At 34.7% G+C, this 26,112-nt stretch overlaps 1 protein-coding gene across 2 annotated transcripts in view; it reads left to right on the top strand.

Moving 5' to 3' along the window:
* The window catches only part of PAN3 (poly(A) specific ribonuclease subunit PAN3), an 80,030-nt gene that overhangs the window by 32,435 nt on the left and 21,483 nt on the right, over positions 1–26,112 (top strand). Inside the window, exons 6-13 of one of the 2 annotated variants that reach the window (XM_077781452.1) lie at positions 1,855–2,016; positions 10,032–10,182; positions 18,083–18,330; positions 18,766–18,870; positions 19,513–19,570; positions 20,662–20,820; positions 20,982–21,098; positions 21,206–21,307. In XM_077781452.1, the coding sequence (XP_077637578.1) occupies positions 1,855–2,016; positions 10,032–10,182; positions 18,083–18,330; positions 18,766–18,870; positions 19,513–19,570; positions 20,662–20,820; positions 20,982–21,098; positions 21,206–21,307 (1,102 nt within the window). Of the gene's footprint in view, positions 1–1,854; positions 2,017–10,031; positions 10,183–18,082; positions 18,331–18,765; positions 18,871–19,512; positions 19,571–20,658; positions 20,821–20,981; positions 21,099–21,205; positions 21,308–26,112 lie in introns of both variants that reach the window. The other variant, XM_021541985.3, reaches the window with a different exon arrangement.

Below are 26,112 nucleotides of genomic sequence, written 5' to 3'. Positions count from 1 at the left end.
GGGCACTGGCTTGTGGTCCAATAGTCTGAGGCAGACTGTGCTCCTGCACTTGGAAGAGCATAGGAAAAGAGAGATAGGGGAAAGCTTCCAGGGAAACTTATTTTTCATCATATTGTTTACACTAGTCCCCCTAAGAAAAAGACATACTGTGTTCAAACCCTGCCCTACAGTCCCATGTTGCTTGAATGTCCTGCTTCTCAGCTCCAATGGCTTTGCAGGTTCAGATTTTAGTAGTCTTTCTGATTTACTGAGACAAGTTGCCCGATAGTTGAACGTTTCTCCTAATAAACAACCAATATTTAGATTTGCCATGATCAAGTGTGTGTTTGAACTGCAGGAGGACTTTGTGCTACCCATCACAGATTTCTAATTAGTATGCTAAAATTGTTTATAATTACTAAGTTTGGTTAACTCTTCCATAGAGTTTGTTGCCTTTGGTAGTTCATAGTCCATGTTGGTGTCCTTGGGGATTTTTTGTTGTTTTGTTTGTGGGTTTTGTGGGGTTTTTTTAGGGGTTGGTTTGTTTGGGTATTTTTGGCAATTGGGGTACTGTTGACTCCATTGTGTTTTAATTCGTTCCAAAGCTTTCAGCCTAAAAGGTTCCAGGGAAGTAGAGGAGATAATCTATTCAGATTTTGTTTTTCAGCCATTTTATGATAGTTTTGTTCTGTGTTTTACAAATTGTTTCTGTGTGAGTGGGAAGTCATCTCTAGTTAGATTTTTGCCTTGTTTTCTGAGTATATTTTCTAAAGTGTGTACGAAGGTACATGTTGCTAAGATTTCTAAGATGCTAGGTGAAATAGATACCTGAATAAAGGTAAGTTAAGCTTTGATTACTTAGAGTGATCTATATCCAGGTGATGATTACAATGTCACATAAAAATGCCCAAACAAAACCCCACAGCAAAGGAAAACCAGCCAACCCCTGCAGTTTCATCCAATTGTTGATATAATTGGTATAAAATTCCTGGTCTAAATATGCATAGATGCTAAAATATTTCTTCTGATGATATTTACTATCTAGGTAGATACACATAGGTTTGAAAGCACAGAGAAATCTGGAAAACTTTTGTACTTTACCTGTTTGAAAGTATTTAACAGATTTTCTTTTTTGCAGTGTGCCTTTTGAATTTGATGTTCATGTAATTCTTTATAAATAGTTCAATTTGTAGAGATCATTGCCAGTGTAATAGAAATGTCACTGTTAATGAGGTACAAGTAATTCCTGCATATTAACTTGCTCAAATATGTTTTATTTTCTCTATTTTATGACAATTCCCAATGCATTTGTCATAGTAATTCTTGTCTGTTTTCACTTAAAAGAGTAGCTGAAGTCATTTTTTTAAACATTAACCCGAGCAGAAATGCTTTTCTCAGAGTTCTGCTGCAATTGGCTACTCAGTTCCACCTGATTTTTAAAAGCAAATTTTCAGGAGATGAGTCATAGCAAATTTGAATTTAAAATTTGTTTTGTAGAAATTTCAAGGGAGGTGTTCATTATTATGATGTGATTGAAGGTATTTATTTTGAACATATGGATATTTATTTTTAAACAATTTCTCATTAGGACAGAATGTCCAAATTTATGTGCATATTTCAGTGGCTGACTTGTGATGGATAGCTTTACTTACAAATAATTAGTAGTCCCTGAAGTTTATTTTCTTTGTTTTTTATGCATTGTGTATTATAACCAAATAGTCAGGATTGAAAGGAAACAGTCTCAGTTAAATTTTACTTGCAAATTGTTTCCTATTCCACCAATCCAGAATCATGTCATAGTGTAATACCTATTTTAGTGTAGCTTTAGATGAGGGTTGTTAGGAGTGGCCTGGTTTCTCTCCTTCTTTTTCATAGCCCAGGAAGTATCGACTGGGAATGCTGGATGAGAGGATAGTTCCGGTGGGATCAAAAGCAAGAAAATCAAAGAACCCTATTGGCTGTCTGCCTGACAGGTGTAAAACAGGAGTACCCATCAATATGGTTTGGTGGAACAGAGTCACAGAAAACAATTTACAGGTAAAATTATTTTTTACTGGTCATTTTTCAGTATTTTGGATGTTTTATTTTCAGTTTTGGAAAATGTTGGAGGGAGTTACTCCAAGTATGAGTTAAAATCAAATCAAATATTTTTTTCACATAATGGGCATAGTGGTTCTCTAAGAGAGTGATTTGGAGATACTTAATTATCTTCACCCATTGCTGAACTATATACTTTACTTGATTTTGGTATAATCTGAGGAGAAGGAGCAGAAGTAATCATTTAATGTATTCTAAAAGCAAATAGCTGCAAACTTTTAATTCTTATCTGAGAAAGCTTTTTACTGGTAAAATTAGTGATTGTTGTTAAAATGATTGACACAATGAAAATAGATACCATCAGTACAGAATTTGAAGACATTACCATCATGATCAGGAAGTATAAATTCATAATTTTTATGTTGGAATAGTTTATACTTCTCAACTTGTTTGAGAAATGTATGCAACTCTTACCATTATTTTACTTTATTCCTGGATCTTCTTCAGCTCTGTAAGGAGGGGGGTGGTACAGCTGGATTTGAATATCTCTTTACCAAAGTAGCAGGTAATCCTTGGGATGAAAATTAAGAATAATTATAGCCTAGGATGAATCTGCTTTATATCCCTTAAATTGGAGGTTAGATGGAACTTATTGCAGTGGTGGGGACTGCACCACTGCTGCTAATACTATTTTCACTTGTGTAGTGCTTTTGATTCCTCAGAAATTGTTTTAGTCTTCATATGAGGGTTATGTTGTTTTTACTATTTTCTAAGTGAAGTGGGTAAATTGATAACAGACTTATAACTAAGACTTAAATTGTGGCATTTCAGGATTTTCTATTAGTTCACTGAATTTCTGCCATGTAAGGGCCAGCATGATGCTCGTATGAGCTCCTTTCCACACTGATACTAGTTTTGCTTTAGTACATCTTGGTGTTATTGAAATGAGCAGTCATGGGCAGTGTGATCTAGGTGGCACGATGCTATGTTGTTTAGGGACATTTGGACCTTCAGTCCTTCTTGCCCTTTTGCTGCTGGAGAAGCAGCATAGTCACTGATGGAGAAAAGATGAAGCTTAAAGGAAACATTTACATTTGAATGACAGTGGTGAGAGCCTGTATAACAGTACTGTTTTGAAGGGAGAGAAAATTGACAAACTAAATTTATTGTGTGTATCTCACAATGAATGTAAGCCATAATTAAAAGACAGTTTTGAGAAGAGAGAAGCAGAAAATTGATCTTTAGTTTTTGACATTAATGAACAAAAAAAGTCCTGTTTGCACTCCTGTCCTCTGTTGTTTTCTTGCTGTACAGTGATACAAGCTTTGTTGTTAATCTGCTCCATTTAGATTAGAAGCAAAAGAATTTAATGCTTTTGGAGGCTGGAGAGGCAGTAGCCTGAAACTTGGGGCTTCTTGCCAGGAGCAGTTGTCTTCTCAGTACCTGTGCACTCTGGAGTAGTGTTCAAAGTGTGGTACAGGGAAGGAAGCTCAAGCTCCCAATGTTTTCTGAGGTTGGCAGTGTTTGGGACTGGTTGCAGAGCACATAGCTTTTGAAGTATGCAGTTCCAGGCTCCTTTATGGCACCAGAATCCTGGCTGCATAATTGATTTAAAGTATGTGTGGCTTAAGATTTTACATTACATGATACAGTTGCGTAGCTTCCCGTGGAGATGTGGGCCTTAACAAAGCATGTATATGCACATGTGGTGGAAATACAAACAGAAGGATGTACCAGCCATAATAAATAGAATTGAAGGAGAAACAGGAGAGATTGAAGAGCAGCTGTGGAGTCTGGCAAGACTGAAGAAGCAAAGGTGTTAAAACTTGCATTGTAAAATAATTTAAACTGTTACTTCTGTGTGGCTATGAATTTATAAACCCAATCTGTTTTGTTTAAATATGGTGTTACAGTTACATGATTAAAAGTGAAGTCTGCAGAGTGAATTGTACTCTGCGTTATGCATTAAAAAAGAAAAAAAAAAAACACAAATCAAAGTTTGTTTTATGTTGATATATTCTACCTTATATTAGGAAATGTCCTAAGCTACTATACTACCACATGATATATATAATAATAGCAAATGTAATCCTCCTTAGAATAGTAGGAATCAATACATTTTAGTTATACAGGTTAGTTTTTATTCACTATCAATAACTGATTTTTTGTTTCTTGATCAAAAAATAATCATAGAAATTAATTTTTTCAAGTATGTTGCATTAGGAGCATAGACCTCTAACATTTTAGATGTTTTTACAGTACTTTGAAGGATTTTTATTAAAGAAACATGAAAATATTCCAAATCTAATTTTAAAGTTTGCTTTTTAGTGAGATCTACTTGTGAGTTGTAACAAGACTTCACTAATAGTTTTGTCTGAGTCTGTGGTCTGGTTTACAAACCAATAAATCTTTAGCCAACAAATTTTACCTAGTTTTAATGAAATTGACTCTTAATTCTTCTGCAAGAGCAGTAGAGTAACATAAATAATAATGGTGGCAAATTGAAATTTTTTAGAGCCTATTGTTAGAGTGATGCGATGATTTCTCACAGTAATTATAATAATATAGCATGTTACACAAATTCACTGTTGAGATAGAAAGATTTGCTTTGAAGTCCTTGGTGACCTCTCTTGACTTCTGGGTTTCTCTGACATCACAAAATGACTACTTTCCTGATGTCATGGCTCACAGGGAATCCTTGGAGGAATTGCAGCAATGCTCTGTAAAGTGGATCTCCTTATATAGAACCTCTGCCCATTAAAAAAACAACAAAGAAACCCCAAAACCCAACAACAACAAAATAACATGTTAAGTTCAAGAAAAACTTCCGTGTGTTTCTGTATTCTTAAGAGATACTATGAAAACTGTGCCAAAAACAGACTGGTAAAGGAGTGTCCTGCTTTATAGCATGGTTGTGGGTTAGTGGTGGTTTTCTGTAACCATTACACGATTATGTAATTTGGGATGCCAGAACAGATAAGCATAAATTTGGAAGTGAAGGAGAACATAAAAAGAGAACAAAGAAGCTTGTATCCAGTTTCTAGCATGTTAGGTACATTAGCACATCTTTTTGAAATCAAATGAGATTGGCCTACTTTTTGAGTTAGGTAGCAGGCTTTGGTTGAATGAGGAACCAGAACCAAGTTAATGAAGTACTATTACAGTCTCTGAGGCTGATGTGGTGTCTCTGCTGCTGCTGTACAGCTGTGTTGAGAGATGCTGAATGAGAAATGAAAGAGAGAGTGGTTTCCAGTATTCCTGTGGGATCCCTGCATGATTTTCCAAAGGCTTCATAACTTGTACATCCCTATATTCCAGCTCACTTCTGTACTTAAAGGCACTTTGAGGATTCATTTATTAATTAATGCAGCACTGGGGCCTAACAAGTTTATCACTGAGAAGCATAAAGAGAAATCATATGTATCAAAGTTTCTAGTTGATGAAACAGGAATTTTGATTTTATTTCTGGATTGCAGAAATCTGTTATGTGCAACTCCTTAACTTACAGTAATGCCACATGCTGCTGTGTAGTCCTTCTAGTGATGGTCTTCAGCTTAGATTCTTCGCTTCCTCTTTGCTTTCACATGTACATTCTTTTAAGGATCCTTGAATTGTTCTGGAGTGGTTTTTTTTTTGTTTGTTTGTTTTTTTGTTTTTGTGATACTCATAGAATATTTTGTTTCTTCCCCTCCATGCTATATTTTAATTTCATTCCCTTTTAATAGTAAAAGCATAAAAGTCACCAGACAAATTCTAAGCTGACTGGTAACACAAATAAGTAGTTTAATAGTCCTGGCCTCCTTTTGTACCTTTTTTGTTCCATCCTTAGTAACTGCATATTGGCTAAAATCAGTCTTCATTTGGACTGTATTGATAAAGTTTTTTTTCACTCTGATGTACATAAGTGTAGGAATTGTTTTTGTAAGTGGAACTGGATGGACTCAGTTTTGTGGTCTGTCTTTGGAAGTTTCTTTGCAAAGCTGACTGGTGTGGACATAAAGAGTCTGAGAACAGGGTATTTAGATGAAATTTCTTCGTTGAATCATTCTGAGAATGCATTATATAAAATTCAGGTAATAATTAGGGAAGTTGCTTTACTGCTTTAGTTTGACACATCTTTATTAATATACTGGAAGAAGGGGATGAGATTTCAGTTGGCAAGGTTGAGAGGAACAGGGAATGATGGCAATTTTAGCAAAGGTATCAGAAGTCACCATAGGTGGTTTGCTAGAATTACATAACGTAGCTGACACAGCTGTACTTCCTTCTCTTTTATGCTGTTTGTTGGAAACGTACTTATGTGCATTTTGAAATTTTGTGTGTGCCTCTTTATGGAACATTTACATTTGAAACTGAAATTAGACTTATTTAACACAGTGCAGACAGTGCTAGTAGGTTTTCTTTTGTTTTGGGTTTAAAAGTACTTTTTGACATCACAGTATTGCATAATCATTACATGATTCTTGCATGTCCATTCTTCTGGTTACTCTTGAAAATTAATAACTGTTTTAAATACCCATTTTCTCTACACATTTTACCAATCCTGATTTATTCTGATGTCAAATTTTAAGCCTCATATGACATGAATAAATTACTTTTTTCTGAGATGAACAATTAATTAGTAATTAGATTAAATTTGTTTAAAAGGTGTACTTGTGCAAAATTTAAACATAATACAGAATGAAAAAATGTTTTCACTAAAATGATATAGATTATTTTCATTCTTATAAAAGTTTAAATTTTTTAATGTCCTCTTGGGAAGTCTGGTAAGACACTAATGGAAAAGTCATGTTCTAAAGCATGGTTACCATTTAAACAGATGTTCAAGCTTACAATTGATCCAAATGTAAAGCTAAACCTGGAATTTATACTTTGTATTATGAGTTGACAGAGTGAAAGGCCAAGAATATAATACTTTGAATCATTGGCCACTAAGAATGTTGGTCTTCTAATTTTGGCATATTTGCATGGTCATTGCTGTAAAATAGTTATCTACAAAGATTCAAAACTAATTAAGATAGTAAATATTTAAGAGCTAATAGTAATATTAAATTCCCTCATTTAGTTTGGTCACTTAATCTAGCCTCATTATTTTAATTATTTTCATGGAAGAAAACTGTTTTCAGAAAAATGAGTATTTTACTTCAGATAAAATGTTTTCAAAAGCATAGACGTTTTTGAGAACTGCAGCTTCATGTAGAGGTAAGGAATTTAAATGTGGATTGGGGCTTAAGCTTCAAATTGTCTGACAGTATTTGCTAGTTTTGACCACCTATCACTAGAATTTGCCGTATTAATTTGATTAGTTTATTCTGGCTAGTGACTGTGGAACTTGATTATTTTTCTGTATTTAGAAAACAACATGAACATGGAAGGGTCTTTTAAAATTGCAACCAAAAGTTAAATCACTTTTTTTTTAACAGAGGAAAAAGTCTTGGATTGCAGCTTCATGGTGGTAGCATCACAGAGAAGTAAAACAGGCTTTGACAGTATAGGGTCTATGTTCATAAATCAAAGCTGTTTACTCATATACAACATTTTAATCAGTTATGTAAAAACAACTTAATCTTACTAGGCTTTGATGCTCATCCTGAATTGTGATATCATAAAATGGAATGCAACTGAATTTCCATCAGACTTGACCCATTGCTGTTGGTAATTCTACAGCATAAACCAGATCAGCCCTAGCAGATTCCTGGGTTAGACTCTTTCACTTGGATAAATTAAAACACCTACCAGTTAAGGTGGAGCTCTTTCTTAAAGTGAAGCTGCATTTAAAATTTTTGATGATTATAGGTAACTTTTAGTAAGAAAATACCTTTTTGTAAGTAAGTATCATAGTAGTAAATAAGTAACTTTTAGATGTGAAAACTGGTCTATGAAAGTTGGCCGAATGCATTTAGAAAGAAGAAGCATCTCTGTGCTGTAGGAGTTTGAATCAGTAGGTGAAAATGATAAGAGTTTAGCCAGAATACTATGGATGTGATTTTGGGAACTCTCTCAGTTGCTCTAGAAAGTCTGAGTTACCTTCCAGAAGGTGTCTTTTTCTGTGCTTGCATGCTTCTATGCCACATCCCACCCTTGTCGCCTGGTTGACACAGTATTTAGATGTGGTAGGGCTGTGGATGTGTCATTGCTACTTTTAGCAGTGAAAAAATGTACATCTTGTGGTTCCCTGGAATTTAGTTCTTTTAGCAAGATGATACAAATTCTGTCCCTTGCTCTCCCAGTTGTTCTGTTTGATGACTATTTAGCTCTGTCACTGTTTGGAAAAGTTGTACTTTATCACCTTTGTAATTTTCTCCAGTTTCAGTGCATATTTCACTGAATGGTTGTGTGCCAGTTTTTATCTAGAGGAACAATATTATTTTAGTTATTCCTGTACCTAAATTCAGATAAGTCCAGAATATTACCTTTTCAGTATAAATGTATCAGTTATGCTTTCAGTTCTGTATAATTCAACTCATCATTTGTTTTGCTGTATTAGTGCACATTTTAACATGTTTTCTTTAACTGTGATTAAAGAGTTTAAAAATTCATGTCAACTCTTTACCCATTTAATGTTTTACCTCACAATCTGCATATTTAGTTATAGCTGTTCCTTGAATATTCACAAACATGCACATGTAAGGTGATAAGGTGGAATCATAAAGTCGATGGTGGTTAAAATTTACCGTGTGATTAAAGGTAGAATATTTTTGCTATTTGCTTTTAAACCTGGTCATCTTTTTTAATTTTACAACTTTGAGAACCTTCTTTTTCAGCACACTGAAATACATTAATACTATGATATTTAGCAGAAATAATCAAATAAAGGTATTAAAACCCAGTTAACAGAAATTCTTCTGAAATGCTTTCTTTGCTGTCTAAATTGATGTTCACACTTCACTTTTAATTTGGCAATAACTTATTTCTCTAATTCCACTTTATATTGGTAAAATCAATATTGGTAATTTAACTAACAGTTGATATATTTGGTTATTTTAAAACTGCCTGAAACCAAAGTAATCCAGTATAATTTTCTGTAAAAATACCACTATGGATTTTCTTAACAGTATCCCTTGTCTATTAGGAGCTGTTGCTGTCTTCTTATTTTACCTAACTTGTTTAGACACTTTGGAGAGGTACTGTGCAGATTACTTAATAAACTAAATCCTGTAATTTAATAATCTTCAAGATTTTCAGTGCATTCATGTAATAATTGATCTTATTTCTTGGCTTAATGTAGTTTTTGTTCACTCCTGTAATTTGTAATTGGCTATCCAATTATAAGCTTTTTGCCTTTTGAGCTCTAACTGGGATTTTCTTTTTCCAACCCTCCCTGCCCCAAATCAAACAAAAACTTCACCTCAAAACTAAACATCATGATCCCAAACTACAAAACTGTCTGCACTGCTTTTAATAGAAATTAGAAATTGTTCATGTGTTTAAGTTCTAACAAATACTGTATGTTTGACCATCATTCTGCTTCTATTTTTTTCCATGGCACCAAATTAGACTTTATTATTAAGGGTGCTGGATAAATGAAAGAGGTAATTAAAGCAGTAGTTACCTTCACAAAAAAACTGAACATAAAGATTTATTTTAAATGGAGGCAGGAGTGACTTTTCTAGTAGGAATAATTTTTACTCCTTTAATTTGAAATTGCTGGTTTGTTTGAGATGAAATTGCTGAAGTCATGGGGGAACAGTCTGCAGCTGTGACAAAGCTTCCTCCAACTTGTCAAGTCTGTTCTCCAACTTGCTATGCTTATGGAAAGCCTTTTGCAAAATGTGGTATGAATTTGTAGACTAGCTGCTCATATGGGAATTTTGCTTATAACACTTCAGACATAAGCTAAAAACATGTCAAATTTGTTCATGCAGACCAGCTTCCAGTATTCTTTGTTCACTTCAGCAAGCTGTATGTACCTTAAAAATACCACCTGTACTAGTAGGCCTGTCTAGAAAGTATTTTCTACCAAATAAATCCCTTCTCATTTGAAAGAAACATTTGATTTATTGTATTTTAAACAGACACCAAATCCTTCTGCAAATGAGTTTATTCCTAAAGGAGGATCAACTTCCAGGCTGAGTAATGTATCCCAGTCAAGTATGTCTGCCTTCTCTCAAGCCTTGTTCTCTCACCCCTCCATGGGAAGTCCTGCTACTGCTGGGTTAGCACCAGGTAAGTTGAGAGTAATGATTTACAGTACAGTGATTTTTTTTTTTTGTCAAACATAACCATATATATATATATATATAGTTATCAGATTTATCAGGTATAAATGTAGCTACCTCCTACTTCAGCTCTTAAGGCAATCATTAAAAAGCAGAGGAACTTTGGATTTATATTCCAGTAGTATGGAAGTCACACTGCAGGCTGTGAAATCTGCTCAGCTACAGCAGCATTGAAATGACAACTTACTCTGCTCTTTTTGGGGTAAAGGGTTGCTGAGTTATCACATACTGTGTCCTAAGTGGTTCTTGCCAGAGCAGTACCTGAAAAGGATTTAAACTACCCATAGTCTAGAAATGCATTGTAGTATACAATGCATATGATCTTGGTTTACTACACACCAGTGTGCTCTTTTTATTTGTTTCTAGACTGTGTGATGTAGAAGTAAATTTTTCAGTATTAATGAGTGCATATGGGACTTAAAAATCTGGATTAAAAATACAAAGTAGAAGACAAGCTAATTCTATAATACTCTGCCTTGCAAAATAGTGTTAATTTTATTGTATCTGTCATGTGTAATCTCACTTTTAAGACCAATTTATAGTTATTTCCCAGGTTTAAAATTCTAACATGTTCCATGCAGTCATGTAATTGAGTGGCAGATTTTTTTACAGATTTAACAAGTTCAAGCCCTTCATGCATCTTTTAGTCTTCTGATCTTAAGATGTTAATTTAATGATAATAATTTCATTTAAATAAAATTAAGGTATTTTTAATATATAGCCATCAGAAAATCTGGATATTCACACTGCAAATTCTTTAATGAGTTTCTGTATGTACTTAAACCTCCGGCATTCTCTTGTGGCCACCAAGAAGCATTAGGTAATTGCCAAAAGGTGGACGGACAAATGCTATAAATGATTTTTTAAAATATCTATTGGCAATTACCATTTATTAAATAACTTTCACTCTTTCCTGATGGCAGTGTCAATGGGAAAGAAGCCAACATTTTACTTGCATGTATAAACATAGCACAGCAGGCTAGGAAAGTGATTGATACTTCTGCTGACCAAATGAACATGTTGTGGAACTGTCTGCTTGATCCTATATTGTGCTGTACCGTCTTATTGGAAAACTGTTGTGTTTATATGCCTCTCAGCCTTGTCACCTGGATTGAAAAGTGTGTAAAGGATTAAATAGAATACAGTAAAATGATCTACTTTTGGAAAGTGTCCAGTGGGGTCTCAGAGGGATCCTTCACAGTCCAATTTCTTTACTATCTGTAAGTAATACTTGAAAGGATAAGTAACACTGATCAAAGAAGTTCACACAACAATTTCAGCTCCTAGAAATAAATCTAGATAACAATGCTACATACTTTCTAGCCTCAAAGACTATTGTTTGTTTATGGACAAGAGGGATGGGGGAGTATTCATAGGAGGTAACTTCAGACAGAGTTGTCGTATTTCCCTTGCTCTTCCTGTATAACTAAAATGAAAATATAGTTCAATGTAGGGATCTTGATTGGATTCTCTGAATTTTTTCTAGAAGCTTTTCTTTTCTCACTGAGTGCAGAATTCTCTGATACTAAGTGTCCTATGTAAATACCACTCACAGACATTTATTTTTATTTAAATGTTAACATTAAAGCTGTCAACATAATCCATCCAGAGATTCCTGTTACCTCAAGGTCAGTTAGGAGGTGGTCTAAAAAATTTGGCTCTTAAATAAGAAAGCAGTATCTTTGTGTGGGGAAACGTCACCACTTAGATTATACTGGGTAACAGAGTAAAAAATTCTGAAGTTGTCAAGAAAAAATGGTTAAGATATGTTAGGTTTCAATAAGTGAAAACAATTTCAAACAAAAGCCATATAAGGAGTTTATAAGAATTTTCCTTTAAATAAAGATAAATCTCCTTCTAGTTAAAGGGTGCATACTGTCCTGTAGAATAACTTTGTGGATTTAAGTATTTATATGAGATTAAGTTTGCTTATTGTAATTTACAGGGTACTGGAGGCAATCAAAATTTCATGAGAATTAAGGAAATGTAGTAGGAGTATTTAAGACTTACATAGTTTTATTCACCCATAACAAAGTAGATAAATTATGAAAACAATCTTTTGGTTTCCTTCTTGATGATGAAAAAATGTAAGTTCTTTCACATATCTAATTTCTGAGATTTCCCTAAAGGTAGGTGCAAATCAAAACCACTTTTGAAATCTAATTATTTCTTGTCCTTGGAAAATAATTGTTCTGCCTGTCTTTTCAACAGTACTGCAGAAATAGTGAAAAATATGACAGGGGAAACCTCAAGTGCTTTAGTGGGTAACTTGTTAGATCCATGCTTGGTGTATCAATTAGGATGTAGCACGGAAGAAGATTACTCCAACATTCACATGTTCACTTATGTAAGTGCTTTCTAGGGTAATCTCAGTGCAGAGTCATGCTCATCTTAGTGGCCTTTAATAGAGTATGGAAACAGAGTGATATAAAATGCAGCTTACACAAGTGGTGGGAGAAAATTGTTTCACTGAAGAGTTGTAAACAGATCTCATTTACTGTTTCCAAACTCTTTTTCCATAAACTCACCTGAATGCTACCTTATTGCTGCTCCCTTTCCTTGCTAGCAAACACACCCTATTTGTTGTTTGTGTGGGAAATCTAGTAAGAAGTTGACAGTCTTCAAACAGCACTTTTGCTTATAAGCTTATCTTACAAGTCCTGCATAGCTGTATTAGAGTATTAATGTGATTAAAATATGCAACAAAGTGTATGAAAGAAATTAATGAATGTCATCAAAGTGATAAGACATTGCTGTGTTGAACTTGAGAGAGAGCAGATGTATAGCCCCCACTCTAGTAGTGAAAAATGTCAAGGTTATACATAAAGAATGATGCCTTTGTCACTGATAGAAGTGACAGCAAATTGTTGTTGCTTTTATAGCTAGTCCAAGTCAGGTTCTGATCTATGCAGAATGTAGGAGATCCCATTTCTGACATTGTGAGCCTGCAGGCTTAGGAGCCACGAGTGAGAAGGTGTTGTGCTTTGTGTCGAGTTGACACATCTCCATTGTGATGAGCTGCAGGATTGTAGTTCTCAGAACCCACAGCCCCGGCTGGAGATGGAGTACTTTCAGCTGAGGTGGCTTGTGTGGCTGAAGGCCCCAAGAGCTTGTTCTAGCTTCCTGGATCAAATCTGGTGCAGAGGAAGTTCTGCAGCCATTCCAGAATAATGTAAAAACAGAAGAAGGCAAAGAGACTCTAAAATTATCTTTTTTTCCTAATTGAAACTGAAGAGTGAGAATTGATGATTCAAATTGTTTAGGGAATGAAGCAGATTTAATTAACTTGAAAATACACAGCTGCAATGCTAATGACCTTATAGAAAGCTTAAAATAAAAAGAAATAGTTAATGAATTTAGGGATGCTACTTTAAATTCTTGAAATAATCTGATATTATAATTTACTTTGCTTTGTCATCCTTCAAAATTTACCTAGTAGTCTGGGATATCTCTAAAGTACAGAACATTAAAGTGATAAAATGTTAAATGTTTAATTTTTCATCTCTTAATGTGTTACAAGCATTAGAGGCATAAGGATATGGTTGTACACTAGTAAATTTTTAGGCAAAACTTGAAGGTTTTTTTAACCTTTAATGCTGTAAGCCATCTGATTTGCATACATGTGAGTATAATGAAATGCTGCCTCACTAAGTTGTGAATTCTCATTAAATCAAAAAGTTGTTGTTACTGTGTCATTAAGAAATCATGCTTAATGGTCTTTGATCCTGATTATCTGTGTGAATTATCAGATTCAAAATACAATCTAGCTTTTAATTCAAATACATTGTGTGCTACAAAGCTTTATTAGAAACATTAATCTCATAAAATGTCTTTGGACATTGTCTCAAATGCATGTCAAAGTCTACCATTTCCCTTTCCTTAGTCACAGTGAAACTTCAAAAATAAAAAAAAAGGCAATAAATGAAAATGTGAGAATAAAGAGGGGTATGTAAGCATGATCTCTCTCTTTACAGAATAAGAAGGCATCAGGAGTTGCCGGTGTGTGTAGGTAGCCTGCACGTTCACTGTTAATGTTGGGAAAAGATCTTCAAATCCCACAATCATTTCCCTGTTAGTGTGACAACACCATGACAGCTGCATACTGTGACACCTCTTTTTAGACAAAAAAGTGAAAGTAGCCCTTTCCCCTTGCAGTTAATCTTTTAAGATTGTTTTTGACTTCTTCATTAAGTGTATTAAGATTCCTCAAGACAAGAAATGGAGAGGGACAATTTGAAAAAGTCTTTTTGATGTCTGTCATAGTATTCCTGTTGGCATTTGAATTTTAATACAGAGGAATCTTGAACCCCCCCCATAAGGAAAGCTTAATATTATTTGTTGAGATCAGTGATATGAATGAGACATATATACATGTGTATATATATGTAAATCATAAAAAGTAGATTTTTTTAAAGCTCATTTTTTTCTTAGGCCCTTAAGTGAAATGGCATTTATATAAACTGTGTTGTTAAAACCAGCCTAATTCTGTGAGGTCTGGTTCCATTGTTACTACTGTATGTTTAGCAACATCTTTTTTCTTGATTATGAGTTAGTAGGAATATATAATCACTTGTTATTGAAACTGTTTTTATTTTCCTATAATTCCATTTGTTATGATTAGATATTATTATTAGTGTGCTATTAACTGATTGAAATACTAAGGAAGTTGGTGATATCTCCCTGAGTTTGTGCACTCTATTAGCTGCCTGAAGTACTTAAGTATGCATAGTTTCACTGTATTAAGAGGTTTGTTTTTGGTTTTTTTTTTTTTTGTTTGTTTTTTCTTTTTGTTGTTGTTATGCTGGGCTTTCAGTTGTTATTTAGATTGTGCAGAATGTAATGCAATCTCTCAGAAGAATCTGTCTCCTTCAATATTTGTTTTCTCAAACTGTACCCACCACAGCACTAGGAGCAAAATTCTTGTAGCATGTGTAGTATATTGTTCTAGTAGAATAATGCCGAACTAGTCAAGATTATTTTATCTCCTGAACTCACTATGCATATTGGCAAATGAGGAGGCCATATATTCTGCCTGCCAGGTGATTTTCACTGAACTCTCAATGTCCTTTTAAAATGAGGCCTAACTAGACTGGAAGGCCATCTGAAACGATTTGTGTAATGCTGTGATCTTTTTCTTTCAGTCTTGCATTAATACCTGTGCAAAGACATTAAGGATTTATATGTTTAACTGTTCTTCAGCAGGAATCAATTTTTTTTAAAAGTAAATCTTGAAGTGGAAAATTCTATCTATAAAAGTCACTAGAGATCTTTTTTCTTCTGTGAAACTTGTAATAGAAGGTCACAGTATAATTTTAGCGAGTTGTGAGTTTTCACTTTTCTGTGAGATATTACTTACTGTCTTGTACCTGTAGTGTTTATTTGAAAGCAGAAAGGTCTTCAGTTAATTTTCCATCAGTATATATTAAGGCTGCTGAGTTCATATTTCATGATCCCTACAGTTGGCTGCTTTATTGAGTTATTCTTGAAGCTATTTAGTCTGAGTTATGTGCTTGTGAGGACTTCAGTTAATACTGCTTTATTGGAATAGAGTGTAAAGACATGACAGTAACTTTCCATAGATGAAGAGAACTCTAGTTATCATTAACTGTAGAGTTGCTTTAGTTTAATGGCCACTTTAGTCATCCTTCAGCCTTTAATACTAATGCATTGTTTCCTTTGAAATTGATCTTTCCCCCCAGTAGATTAAGAATACATTTGTGTTTTAGTCTTTTGTTAAAAATGTAACAATATTTACAGAGCTGTTGAAATATTGAAATATTACTCAGTCACTTAAGGTAACTTTTACCATAGTGAAAGCTTATTTTTCTTCTGTAGCGTAAATTTGTGCTATCAAAATATGTAACATTTTACAGTCATATAGTTCATTTCTAAACAGATTTTTAGGAGACTATTTATGTTACCATTTAGCAGTGCATATTATTATTAATTTTTTAAGTCAGTGCACCAATCGGCAATATTCTACAATATTGCTTGTCTACAAGGTGTGTACACACATGTATGTGTATTAATACAAAGAAAAGTCCTAGCCTAGAAAAGTGCAGACTTTTTTCCTTTAATATTCTTATATTTTACAGTTTTATGAAACGAGTAAATGACTTAAAAGACACAATTAAAAAGAAAGACATATGATTTTATCACAGTTACTTTTTAAAAATCTTGTTCATTTGTTGGAACTATTCACTTTTGAGGAACAAAAGAGAATTTTGCTGAATTAATGAGCATGGTTTTTGAGATATCAAAGGAGTGAATGAGAAGAGCTAAATGAAAGGTTACAAATATTCTTTTAATATCATTAGGATAATATAGCTTCAGAGTAATTTTTCCCAGGGTACTACTTACTTGTTAATACTGAAACTTAGTTGCTTTTGTTTCAAAAAAGAAAAAAAATTAAATGTAGGAGGGATTAGATTACTTTAGGGACATGATACAAGTGTGAAATCATTCCTACACATTACTTATGATGCATTCTGAGAACTCTGCATGCAGTAACTCATGACTGAAGTTAAACAAACTGGTTTATGTAACTAAAAAGTGTGTATGCGAAAAAGGTTCCTCTTGCTTTCATTAGTTGGATATTTGCTTAAATTACTCTGGTTACTAGAGTTTACATAATTAATTTAATCAAGTATCTGAATAATAACTAACAATTCTTAATGGGAGCAGAATTCTCAGCTATCAGTAGAATGTTAAATATGAAAGCTGTGTACCTGCTATCCTTTCAAGGAAAAGATTTAGTATGACTAATACAATTCTGAGTATATAGAAAAGAAAGTACATCCCAGTCTGAACTGAGCAATAATACCTTTCAAAGATGTTTTCCTTGGTGTTAATCTGAACACCTGAATGTGTCAGATCTTCTGCTAGTAAGTAAATCTGCAAGGAGTTTTTTTGAAGGGTTCTCTTCCTCAGCAGCACCCTGGAATGTCTATTTTGCACTTAATTTTTATAAGTAAGCAAGTCTGAGAATTCTGCATGCAGTAACTCTTAAAGTAGTTAGACTGTTCGGTAACTAAAAAGTATATGTGCAACTAAAAAGTATATGTTGCCCTTGTTTTTCTCATTGATGCACTTTGTTTAGAAGCAGAGTTTCTCAGGCATTAGTGGGACATTCCACTGCCCCTATAATGTTGAAGGTGAACACCAGCCAATAAAATAATTTCAAATAAATTAGAATAATTCCAACAAGAATGTTTAATAGACTTCATATCATGAGATGTCACCTACTTTTACGTATCAAAGAGATCTTTTGGAGGATGACTTTCGAATATAATAATTGCAGGAAAATAGGTAATTACTCCCCTGAAGTTATTAATAGTAGCATTTGTATATTATTAGCACACTTATTTTTGTGCTGTATTACTGGAGACATAGCTGTGGAGTTCTAATAAAAGGTACATACATAATTAGGTGAAGTGAATTACAGCTAAGCAAACTCCGCTGACTGCTCATGTAACCATTAAGTAAACACTCACATACATAGTAATTAATATTTTATCTTTTTGCAGTTTAGTGAGCTATCTTTTAGACACAGCATTATTTTGACTTGTCTTCCCTTTTCAGCTACTTATGTTTTTCATTTCAGTTCTTCGTGTATATATTGTAAGTTCTCAAGCCCTATTTCTCTACAATAAGCAAAGATTTTGGGGAAAAGATACCTGTTCAGTCATGCTCTTACTGTTTTATCTCTCAAGGATTTCTATATCTATATGAGAGTTAAGTGTCTCACCTGCTCAGAATGTTGTTGGTAGTGAAGGCTGCTTTTCTGAAATTGCTAAATATTTTTGATGACAGATTTGATCAAGAACGTCTTCTTGTGTTTCTTTAAGGAATGTCACTGTCAGCAGGATCTTCTCCTCTTCATTCTCCCAAAATAACTCCTCATACATCTCCTGCTCCTCGAAGAAGAAGTCATACTCCTAACCCAGCAAACTATATGGTGCCTACTAGTGCCTCTGCATCTGTCGCTAGCGCTGTCTCTCAGCCTCCATCTACTGGCCAGGTGATCCAGAAAGAAACAGTGGGTGGAACAACATACTTCTACACTGATACAACTCCAGCACCTCTCACAGGAATGGTATGTTGGCTTCAATACACAACTGTCTGGAGTTTGTAAGTGCTGAGTTCGTTGATACTACAGATGTTATTTTTAATGCTACAAACCGCTTATTCTGTATGACAATGAGGCCTTTTAGTTATTTCAGTTGTGCTCCAAAAGTCACTGAAATATAAGGACCAGAGAATTTTTTATATATTTCTACAGCTGTATAGAGCTTTCTGGGGTTTTAATACAGCAATAGCAAGAAAGCATTCCATATGTCACAGTGAATACATTCATAATGAGAAAACATCAAAAAGTCAGGGCAGGGTTTTTTTGATAGGTTAAATAGCTCTTATATTTACAGTGATGGGAAAAAGGCAGTTACAAAACTGTGGAAATTACTATGTATATACATATATACACCTACACCTTAAGGACTTTAAAAAGCTTCTTGAAATATTTTATTTTTAGGTTTTTCCAAACTACCACATCTATCATCCAGCTGCACCTCATGTTGCTTACATGCAGCCAAAAGCAAATGCACCTTCCTTCTTCATGGCAGATGAGCTCAGACAGGTAAGTTGTTAGAGAGTTAAAAGGAAAATTTAATATCTTGGCAAAAAATATAAAATTATTAATGGTAGAACAGAAGTAGGCACTTGCAACCTGTGCAGTCAGTTTTCCCTGTGGAGAATCTGAAAAATCGAATCTTGTAATAGGTGGAGTACCACAAAGGGTGGGGGTGAGTTACAACATATATAACTGCAATCTAATCTGCATGCCATGATTTGCTCTTCAGCTCAGTAGTATTAATGATGTGGTTTTTTGGTGTGCATGGGTTTATTTTCATAGCATTATTTTAAGCTGCAATACTATTAAGTTTTAAAGTCTCCCACTGAAATGGAAGCGTATGCAGGTGTTAGTTGAAGAGCTGTTCTCAGGGTTCGTCATCTCAAGGCTGGCTGTGAGTGTTATTAATTTCAGCTTTACTGTAATAGTGCCAGCTATAGCGATCGTCTTCTGAAGCTCCCTCAAGAATTTAAGTATTTTATCATTCAAAATTTCAAGCTGTTGATCTTCTGACTCTCTCTGCCCTAGACACATCAATTCTCTATTTTAGTACAGGTAGCTAGTACTTCAAAGACAGTGTTTTCTTAAATTATCAAAAATAATGAGCTGAATTATAATGTTCTAAACTTAACTTACTTTTTCCTTCAGGAACTCATCAACAGACACTTAATAACAATGGCCCAGATTGATCAGGCTGATATTCCTGGTAAGTAAGTGTTCCTCAAAACTCTAAACAGTGATCATGTTTTTCTGCAACCATGTACATTCATCTATATTAACAAGCTCTTGCAAAAACTGACACCTGTTATTATTTTTTCATGGAGCTTTAATCATCAGCCTGGGCCATGGTTAACCAAATGCAGTGTTTCAGAAATATGAACTATTCTTTCTGTCTTCTATTGTAATTTTCTTCTATTTTGAAGCTCCATAATGGTTAGGAATAGTTAAAATTGCTGAGAAAGGAAAAATCATTAAGACAGTTAAGCCTTGTTAAGAACAGTTTTGTATTACTTTGTAGGTATTAGGTACCTCTATAAATGATCCATATATTTTTCAAATGTTGCATGTAAACATTTTGTTTGTTTTGAAGTGACTTGGCTGGTATATCAGAGAAGGCATTGTATTAGCTGTCAGGCAGAATAACCATATACTCTTTACTGTGATTTGGCTTTTGGGGAATTTACATTACTCAGCTTGATTTAAACAATTTTTGTATGCAGTATCTTCTCAAATATGTGCATAATATGATAATGATGCAGTTAAAATAGTGCAGTTTAGTGTTTTAATCCAGATGAAGTGTGAGGGTAATCTCTTAATCTGATTTGCAAACCTTCAGCACTTTTCTCTCCCTGTTTTATAAATCACTATATTAAAACACATAAGATTGAGACTTGCTTTTTTTTCTGATGAAAATGCGGGTCTTACTATGGTATGAAGTCTGCATGGAAATTGGTGTTTATGATTGAATCAGTGAAGGGAAAACACCAAAGAAATACCATTTGTAAGGGTGAGTTTCTAAGGTAAATGAGAAAATGGCAGATGGAATGGAAATGGTATCTATTCTGTTGATTTTGCTTGGTGTAACACTTTTTCTGAAGACAGTCACTTTAGTTCAGTGGGTTCACTTCTGGGAATATGTTGTTGTTAAAGCAAAAATAGTGAATTTTAGCTTCACATGCACCTAAGAGATGGTGGAGATAATTTATATATTAGTGAAAGTCATTTTCATTTTCTTTGCCACTCAGTAATTTTCTCAAAGTCAGCTGGGGCCTAATGTGTTTCTGTGTATTTTAGCAGTTCCTGCGGAAGTGGACAGCTACCACAGTCTCTTTCCTTTGGAACCACTGCCACCACCCAATCGGATACAGAAAACGAGCAACTTTGGGTACATCACATCGTGCTATAAAGCTGTAAATAGTAAAGATGACCTGCCGTATTGCCTTCGGAGGATACATGGTGAGAAAAATTGGGTTGTCTCAGTAGGACTAGCATTCCAAAGCATACCAGTCATCTTTTAGTGTCTGGTTGCTTCTTAGCAGTTGCAGATGAAATGCTAAAGTAAAAACTTCTCATTCTAAGCATTATACTTTAAACAATGGGTTTCATTTTTTCCCTAGGTTTTCGTCTTGTTAACACAAAGTGCATGGTATTGGTTGACATGTGGAAAAAGATTCAGCACTCAAATATCGTAACTCTGCGTGAAGTGTTTACCACTAAAGCTTTTGGAGAACATTGTAAGTTTTTCTTTTTAATTTCCCACTGCCCCTCCCCCTAGCTGATGTGTTGATGCTTTTTTCAAATATGCTTGAGTTAGTAAATATCACCTGTTTCTATATTTAAGCTTTAGTGTTTGCATATGATTTTCATGCTGGAGGGGAGACTATGATGAGCAGACACTTCAATGACCCTAGTGCTGATTCCTATTTCACAAAACGGAAATGGGGTAAGGAAACCACACTATGATATAATACTTCTATACACTGTTTCCAATACTTCAGCAGCAAACATCTGGTCACAAATAGTTGTTCACCTTAATTTTTTGGCTAATCAGTTCTGTCATACCGTAAGCTGATTGATATGAGAGAGTTCTTCTTCACCTCCTATTTGTAATTTTTTTTTAAATTATCAAATAAGTATAAAATTGATGTCAGCATGTAAGGGAATTACAGCTCTTTGAAAGAAAAGCAAGTTGGGACAAAATTGGGAGCCATGAGCTCTGGTGTCCTTATTGCAGGTCTGTCACCAGGTAACACCTAACATTTAATGGCGATGATTCCAAAATTCAAAAGATATGCCTTGCCAATTTCATGCTTACTGTTTAGGTGTCCTACCCTTCTGTTTTTTTCCTCACTGTGTATTATGAGGAATAATTAGACAGTATTTTATTTGATGACTGGAAATGTGAAGTACTAGTTAAGACAAGAAATTAATTGAAAAACCCCTGTACCATATTCTTTTCATACACCAACTTCACATCTTAGGTCTGAATTTTTTTATGATGTTTGTACATAGCTTCAATGGAGTCGCTAAAACTGCATCAATGTTCTTAGATGAGATCTGTCACAGAATGGTCTGTGGCTCAGCAAGTAGCCCAGTAGATCTCATATGCTTTTGGCTAAAGCCCTTTCCTCTCCTAAACAGTGTGCTGTCAATCTTTCTTCCTGTTAGGACCAGTTTGTGAGCCCTGCAGTCTTACAAACTGCAGTCAGGTGTTTGCAACACAAACAGTGCCATGCTGAGAAAGAGAGGTGATCACTGCTGAATTGAATCACATAAAGACTTAAGGTAGAAAAATACCCTGCAGAGCTTTTTGGACCAACTTCTTGCTTGATGCAGGACCAGCCCTGAAATTACATCCAGCACTAGGAATAACCAGATGACTGTGACATGGCTTGTTTTTTTTTTGTTTAATTAGAGAAGATCTTCCCTAAATGTCTTTAGGCTGCGAGCATATGAAGAGAAACAGAAGCTAAGGCTTTCTTCTTTCTTCTACCTTTTGAAATTAGAGCTTTTAGCTGTGAATTCAAACTCTTTCAAAAGCTGAGACCTAGAACTTCTCTTGGCTATCTTCTGCATCAGAGTACAGTGGTTTGGTAGTATGTGAATATGTTCAAAGGCTTGAAGAAAACCTTATATACACTGAAAGACCTGTGGATACCTTATATACTGCATAATTCCCACTGACTTTGTGCTGAGCTGACCATTATAAGTGGAGATGGAACTTGATTTCCACCACTGATTTTGGTGGTAGTATCTCAGATGGAGGAAACCCTAGTTTGATGTGTCATATCCTGTGGCAAATCAGAGTGCAATTACAGATTCAATGAGCCTGATGTAAAACTAATTTGGTGAGATAAAACTGGAAGATCTACTGCTAGGTTAATGACTGTTACGTGCAGGACTAGGCTTCTAAGTGTTTCCCAGTCAAGGTTCTCAATTTCCGTGTGAATCACTCCTTGTTATGTTTTTGTATCTCACTAGAGAATCATAGTAGAATGATGTCTGTTCTAGGTAAAATAATAAAAGTTACAACAAAATTCTTGGGAACACATTCTTTTGTCACACTGGAAAATAATTAAGTTATGGTCCTCTAAAGGGCAATCATGTCTCATTAATCTATCAAAGTTCTTTAAAGGAAGATCCAGTAGATAAGATCTTGGAATTTTCAATGAAGTCCAACAGAGTCTTTAAAAGAATCTATGTAATCACGTGTCAGAGAAGGTTCTCAGGTTAATGTCTGGTTAGAATATTGGAAACAGAAAGAGTGAACAATGAAGATCACTGATGGGTCTCACAAGAAGATGTCCTGGGAGTTGTATTTCTTAACACATTCACTTGTTTGCTCTGAAGATAAATGGTCCGTCAAAGTTTGCTGGTAACACCAAATTATTTGGATTGTTAAAAACAAAAGCCAATTGTGATTGATTGCCGAAGGATCTTACAAGACTGGAACTCCTACTGATAACATAGCAGGTGATATAATGTAAACCAATGTGATCAAAGGAAAAATGTAACTAGCTTTAAACATGAAGTGATGGCCTCTGTTGTGACTGTTGCCGCTCAGTGGTAGGTGTGGGACCACAGTTAAGCAGACTGACTAAAATACTGTCCTCTTGCTGAATAGCTGGAAGTAGGTTGATGTAGCTTATTAAAAAAAGGGCAGTGGAATGCTAGACATTGTATTCAAGATGTGTGTGCCTGATAGACTCTCATCTGTAGCTGTGTTACTCCTCATGCATTTTGAAGGGTGTAGAAGAGCAGCAAAGTTGAGATGAGGCAATGGTGATTATCAAAACTGTGAAACAGCTGTATGAAGAACAGCAGAGTGGAATAATGCTTTTCATGCTTTTAAAGATGGAAAGGACTATAATGGGGTTAAAAATGACAGGAATATGGTCTGAAAAATCATCTGGAATAACAAAGATGAACAAAAAAACTTTATTTCTTCTAGCCTAAAACCAAGGACTTAACAATGAAACTAGACAGGTGGCAAATTCAAAACCTATGTAATGATAATTAAGCCATGGAACTTTCATGGATTATTGTGGACATCTGCCTAGGTTCAAGGGGGAAATGGGCTTACTCATGGTTGAGAAATATTTGGGGACTGCATAGGGATGATACTTACCTCTGGGCTGCAAATCACTGGAGGCTAATAGAATATTCTACTTGTTTATGTTTATATGCTTCAATATTCATGGCAAGCTGATTTTTGTGTATGTGTCTCTGAAACAGGCTCATGGGTTATCTGGACCCTTTGTTTTGCCTACTTCATGTTCCTTTTATAGGCAGGAATAGTATGGGAAGTTGGAAATAAGACATCAATGTCTGTTCAAACCGAAGTATTACTTAATTAAAATGAGTAGATAAATTAGGGTAAAAGTCACCTGAATTCCCAAATTTTGCTAGATCTTTCTGCATATCTTTGCTTTTGGCTTTTTTTTTTTTTTTTTTTTAACTGCTGCTTTCTAGCCTGGTCCTCAGTAGAAGGAGCAATTTAAGAGAGAAAAATAAGATTGCATACCTATAACTTGATTTCTCAGAATTGCCTGCCTTCACGGATCCTTTCTCCGTCCCCTCACAGAGTTTCTTGGCCGTCTGCCTGCCTAGAGGAGACTCCCAAGAGAAGCAGGGGAATGGATGGAAGTTGGGTACTCTGCAGCATGAGGCCCAGATTAGTACAATTGCTTATAAAGGTTTTAGGAGGCACAACACTGTGAACCTGATCAGTGAACTCAGAGAATTTGATTTCAGGTATGCAACCTTATTTATGTTGAACACTTCAGTTGGCAACATGAGACCTTGATAGTTAAAAGATGAGGATTATGGTTTACATGGCTGTCTTGCATGTCACTGGTGTTAATGTGGTCAGTCTTGGGCGTTTTCTTCTTGCCATGTTATTTACAGACCCTCTTACATGACTACCTTGTTAGAGATTTGGTGTGGAGGAGAAAAATAGCAGCTTACATTTATTTTTATACTGTAAACTGATATCTCTAACTTCTGAATGCAGTAGAATTGGTTGCTTGTGTTCTTTATTCAGTGATGCCTATTCTTCCTTCAGATGATACAATCTAACATTGTTCTGTCATATTTTACTAAATTTGCACATATTTTAAAATCAGGAATCTGAATTTTCAGTTAATTGCTACTCAAAGTATATTTATTGGAAAAGTTTCTTCTTATGTTATTCTCACTTCTTATATTTCCTCAAAACACTTTTTGATGCTCTAAACATTAAATCTGCTGTTTTGGAACTTTTTGGTTTTACTCCACCTTTCTTATATTTCTTAGCTTCAGATTATAGCAAGTATTTGTTCATTTATGTCTGCCAAAATTATGTTCTCTTTGCATTAGCAAGTTAACCCAAAAGTACTGAAATGTTGCTCTTAACAGTCCAATAATTGAACGGTAAACCAAATGTATGTACTTTAAAACTTAACAGCCAGAAAAGCATGGGAAATTAACAGTAACTATTGACAGCTGCCAGAAAGGTTTGTCCTGATGACTGTTTGTGGTTGGCAGAGATAAGCATGCCTTTGTTATGTCCTTTGGTCTGCTTTTAAACACTGAGCAATTAAATGTTGGTGTACATGCTGTTAGTAGGAGTTTTCAGCAGCACAGTCTCTGTTTTTCAGCAAACAAGTACTTTCTGATAAAGATAAGCACGGTCTGGGAAACTTGTTTGCTTTTGACACATTAATAGTAGTATGTCATGCACAAAAATGGACTTCACTGCTGACTTTACAGTTTTTGCATCACCATGTGCCGAATATTTTTTCATAAAATACCGCTTCCATTGAAAAAGAAATAAATTTTGTGATGACTAGATGAATAGTGTGTGATGAAGAGTAGGAACATATGAATATTGAAAGTCAGCATGATGTTTTTGAAGACAAAGAATGTGACTAATAATTATCCTAAAATACCTTTGCCAAAAGTTGTAACCTTTTCAAAGTAAGTTTGAATTTTCAGTAGCTTTGGAATTTTCACAAAAATACTGCTGTGCTTTAGTAGTTCAGAACCTTTCTGTATATTGAAAACTGGGAAATGTAAAACTAAACCCCAGTTTTCCCTGAAGAAGAGATGAAGGCTACTGCATTTGTCTTGTTTTTAGTACTTTAACTTAGGAACACCAAGTAAACACTGAACAATTCACAGTTCTAAATGTAAAAGACTGGTTTACAAACCTGAGAGGTTCAATTTAGTAAACTGCTGAATCTTTCATTGTTTTGTTTTTTTTTTCAT

Source organism: Lonchura striata, chromosome 2 (assembly GCF_046129695.1).
Source record: "Lonchura striata isolate bLonStr1 chromosome 2, bLonStr1.mat, whole genome shotgun sequence".
Classification (NCBI taxonomy): domain Eukaryota; kingdom Metazoa; phylum Chordata; class Aves; order Passeriformes; family Estrildidae; genus Lonchura; species Lonchura striata.
Note: the sequence above shows the minus strand (reverse complement) of the source record. Positions and strands in the feature narration are given on the sequence as shown.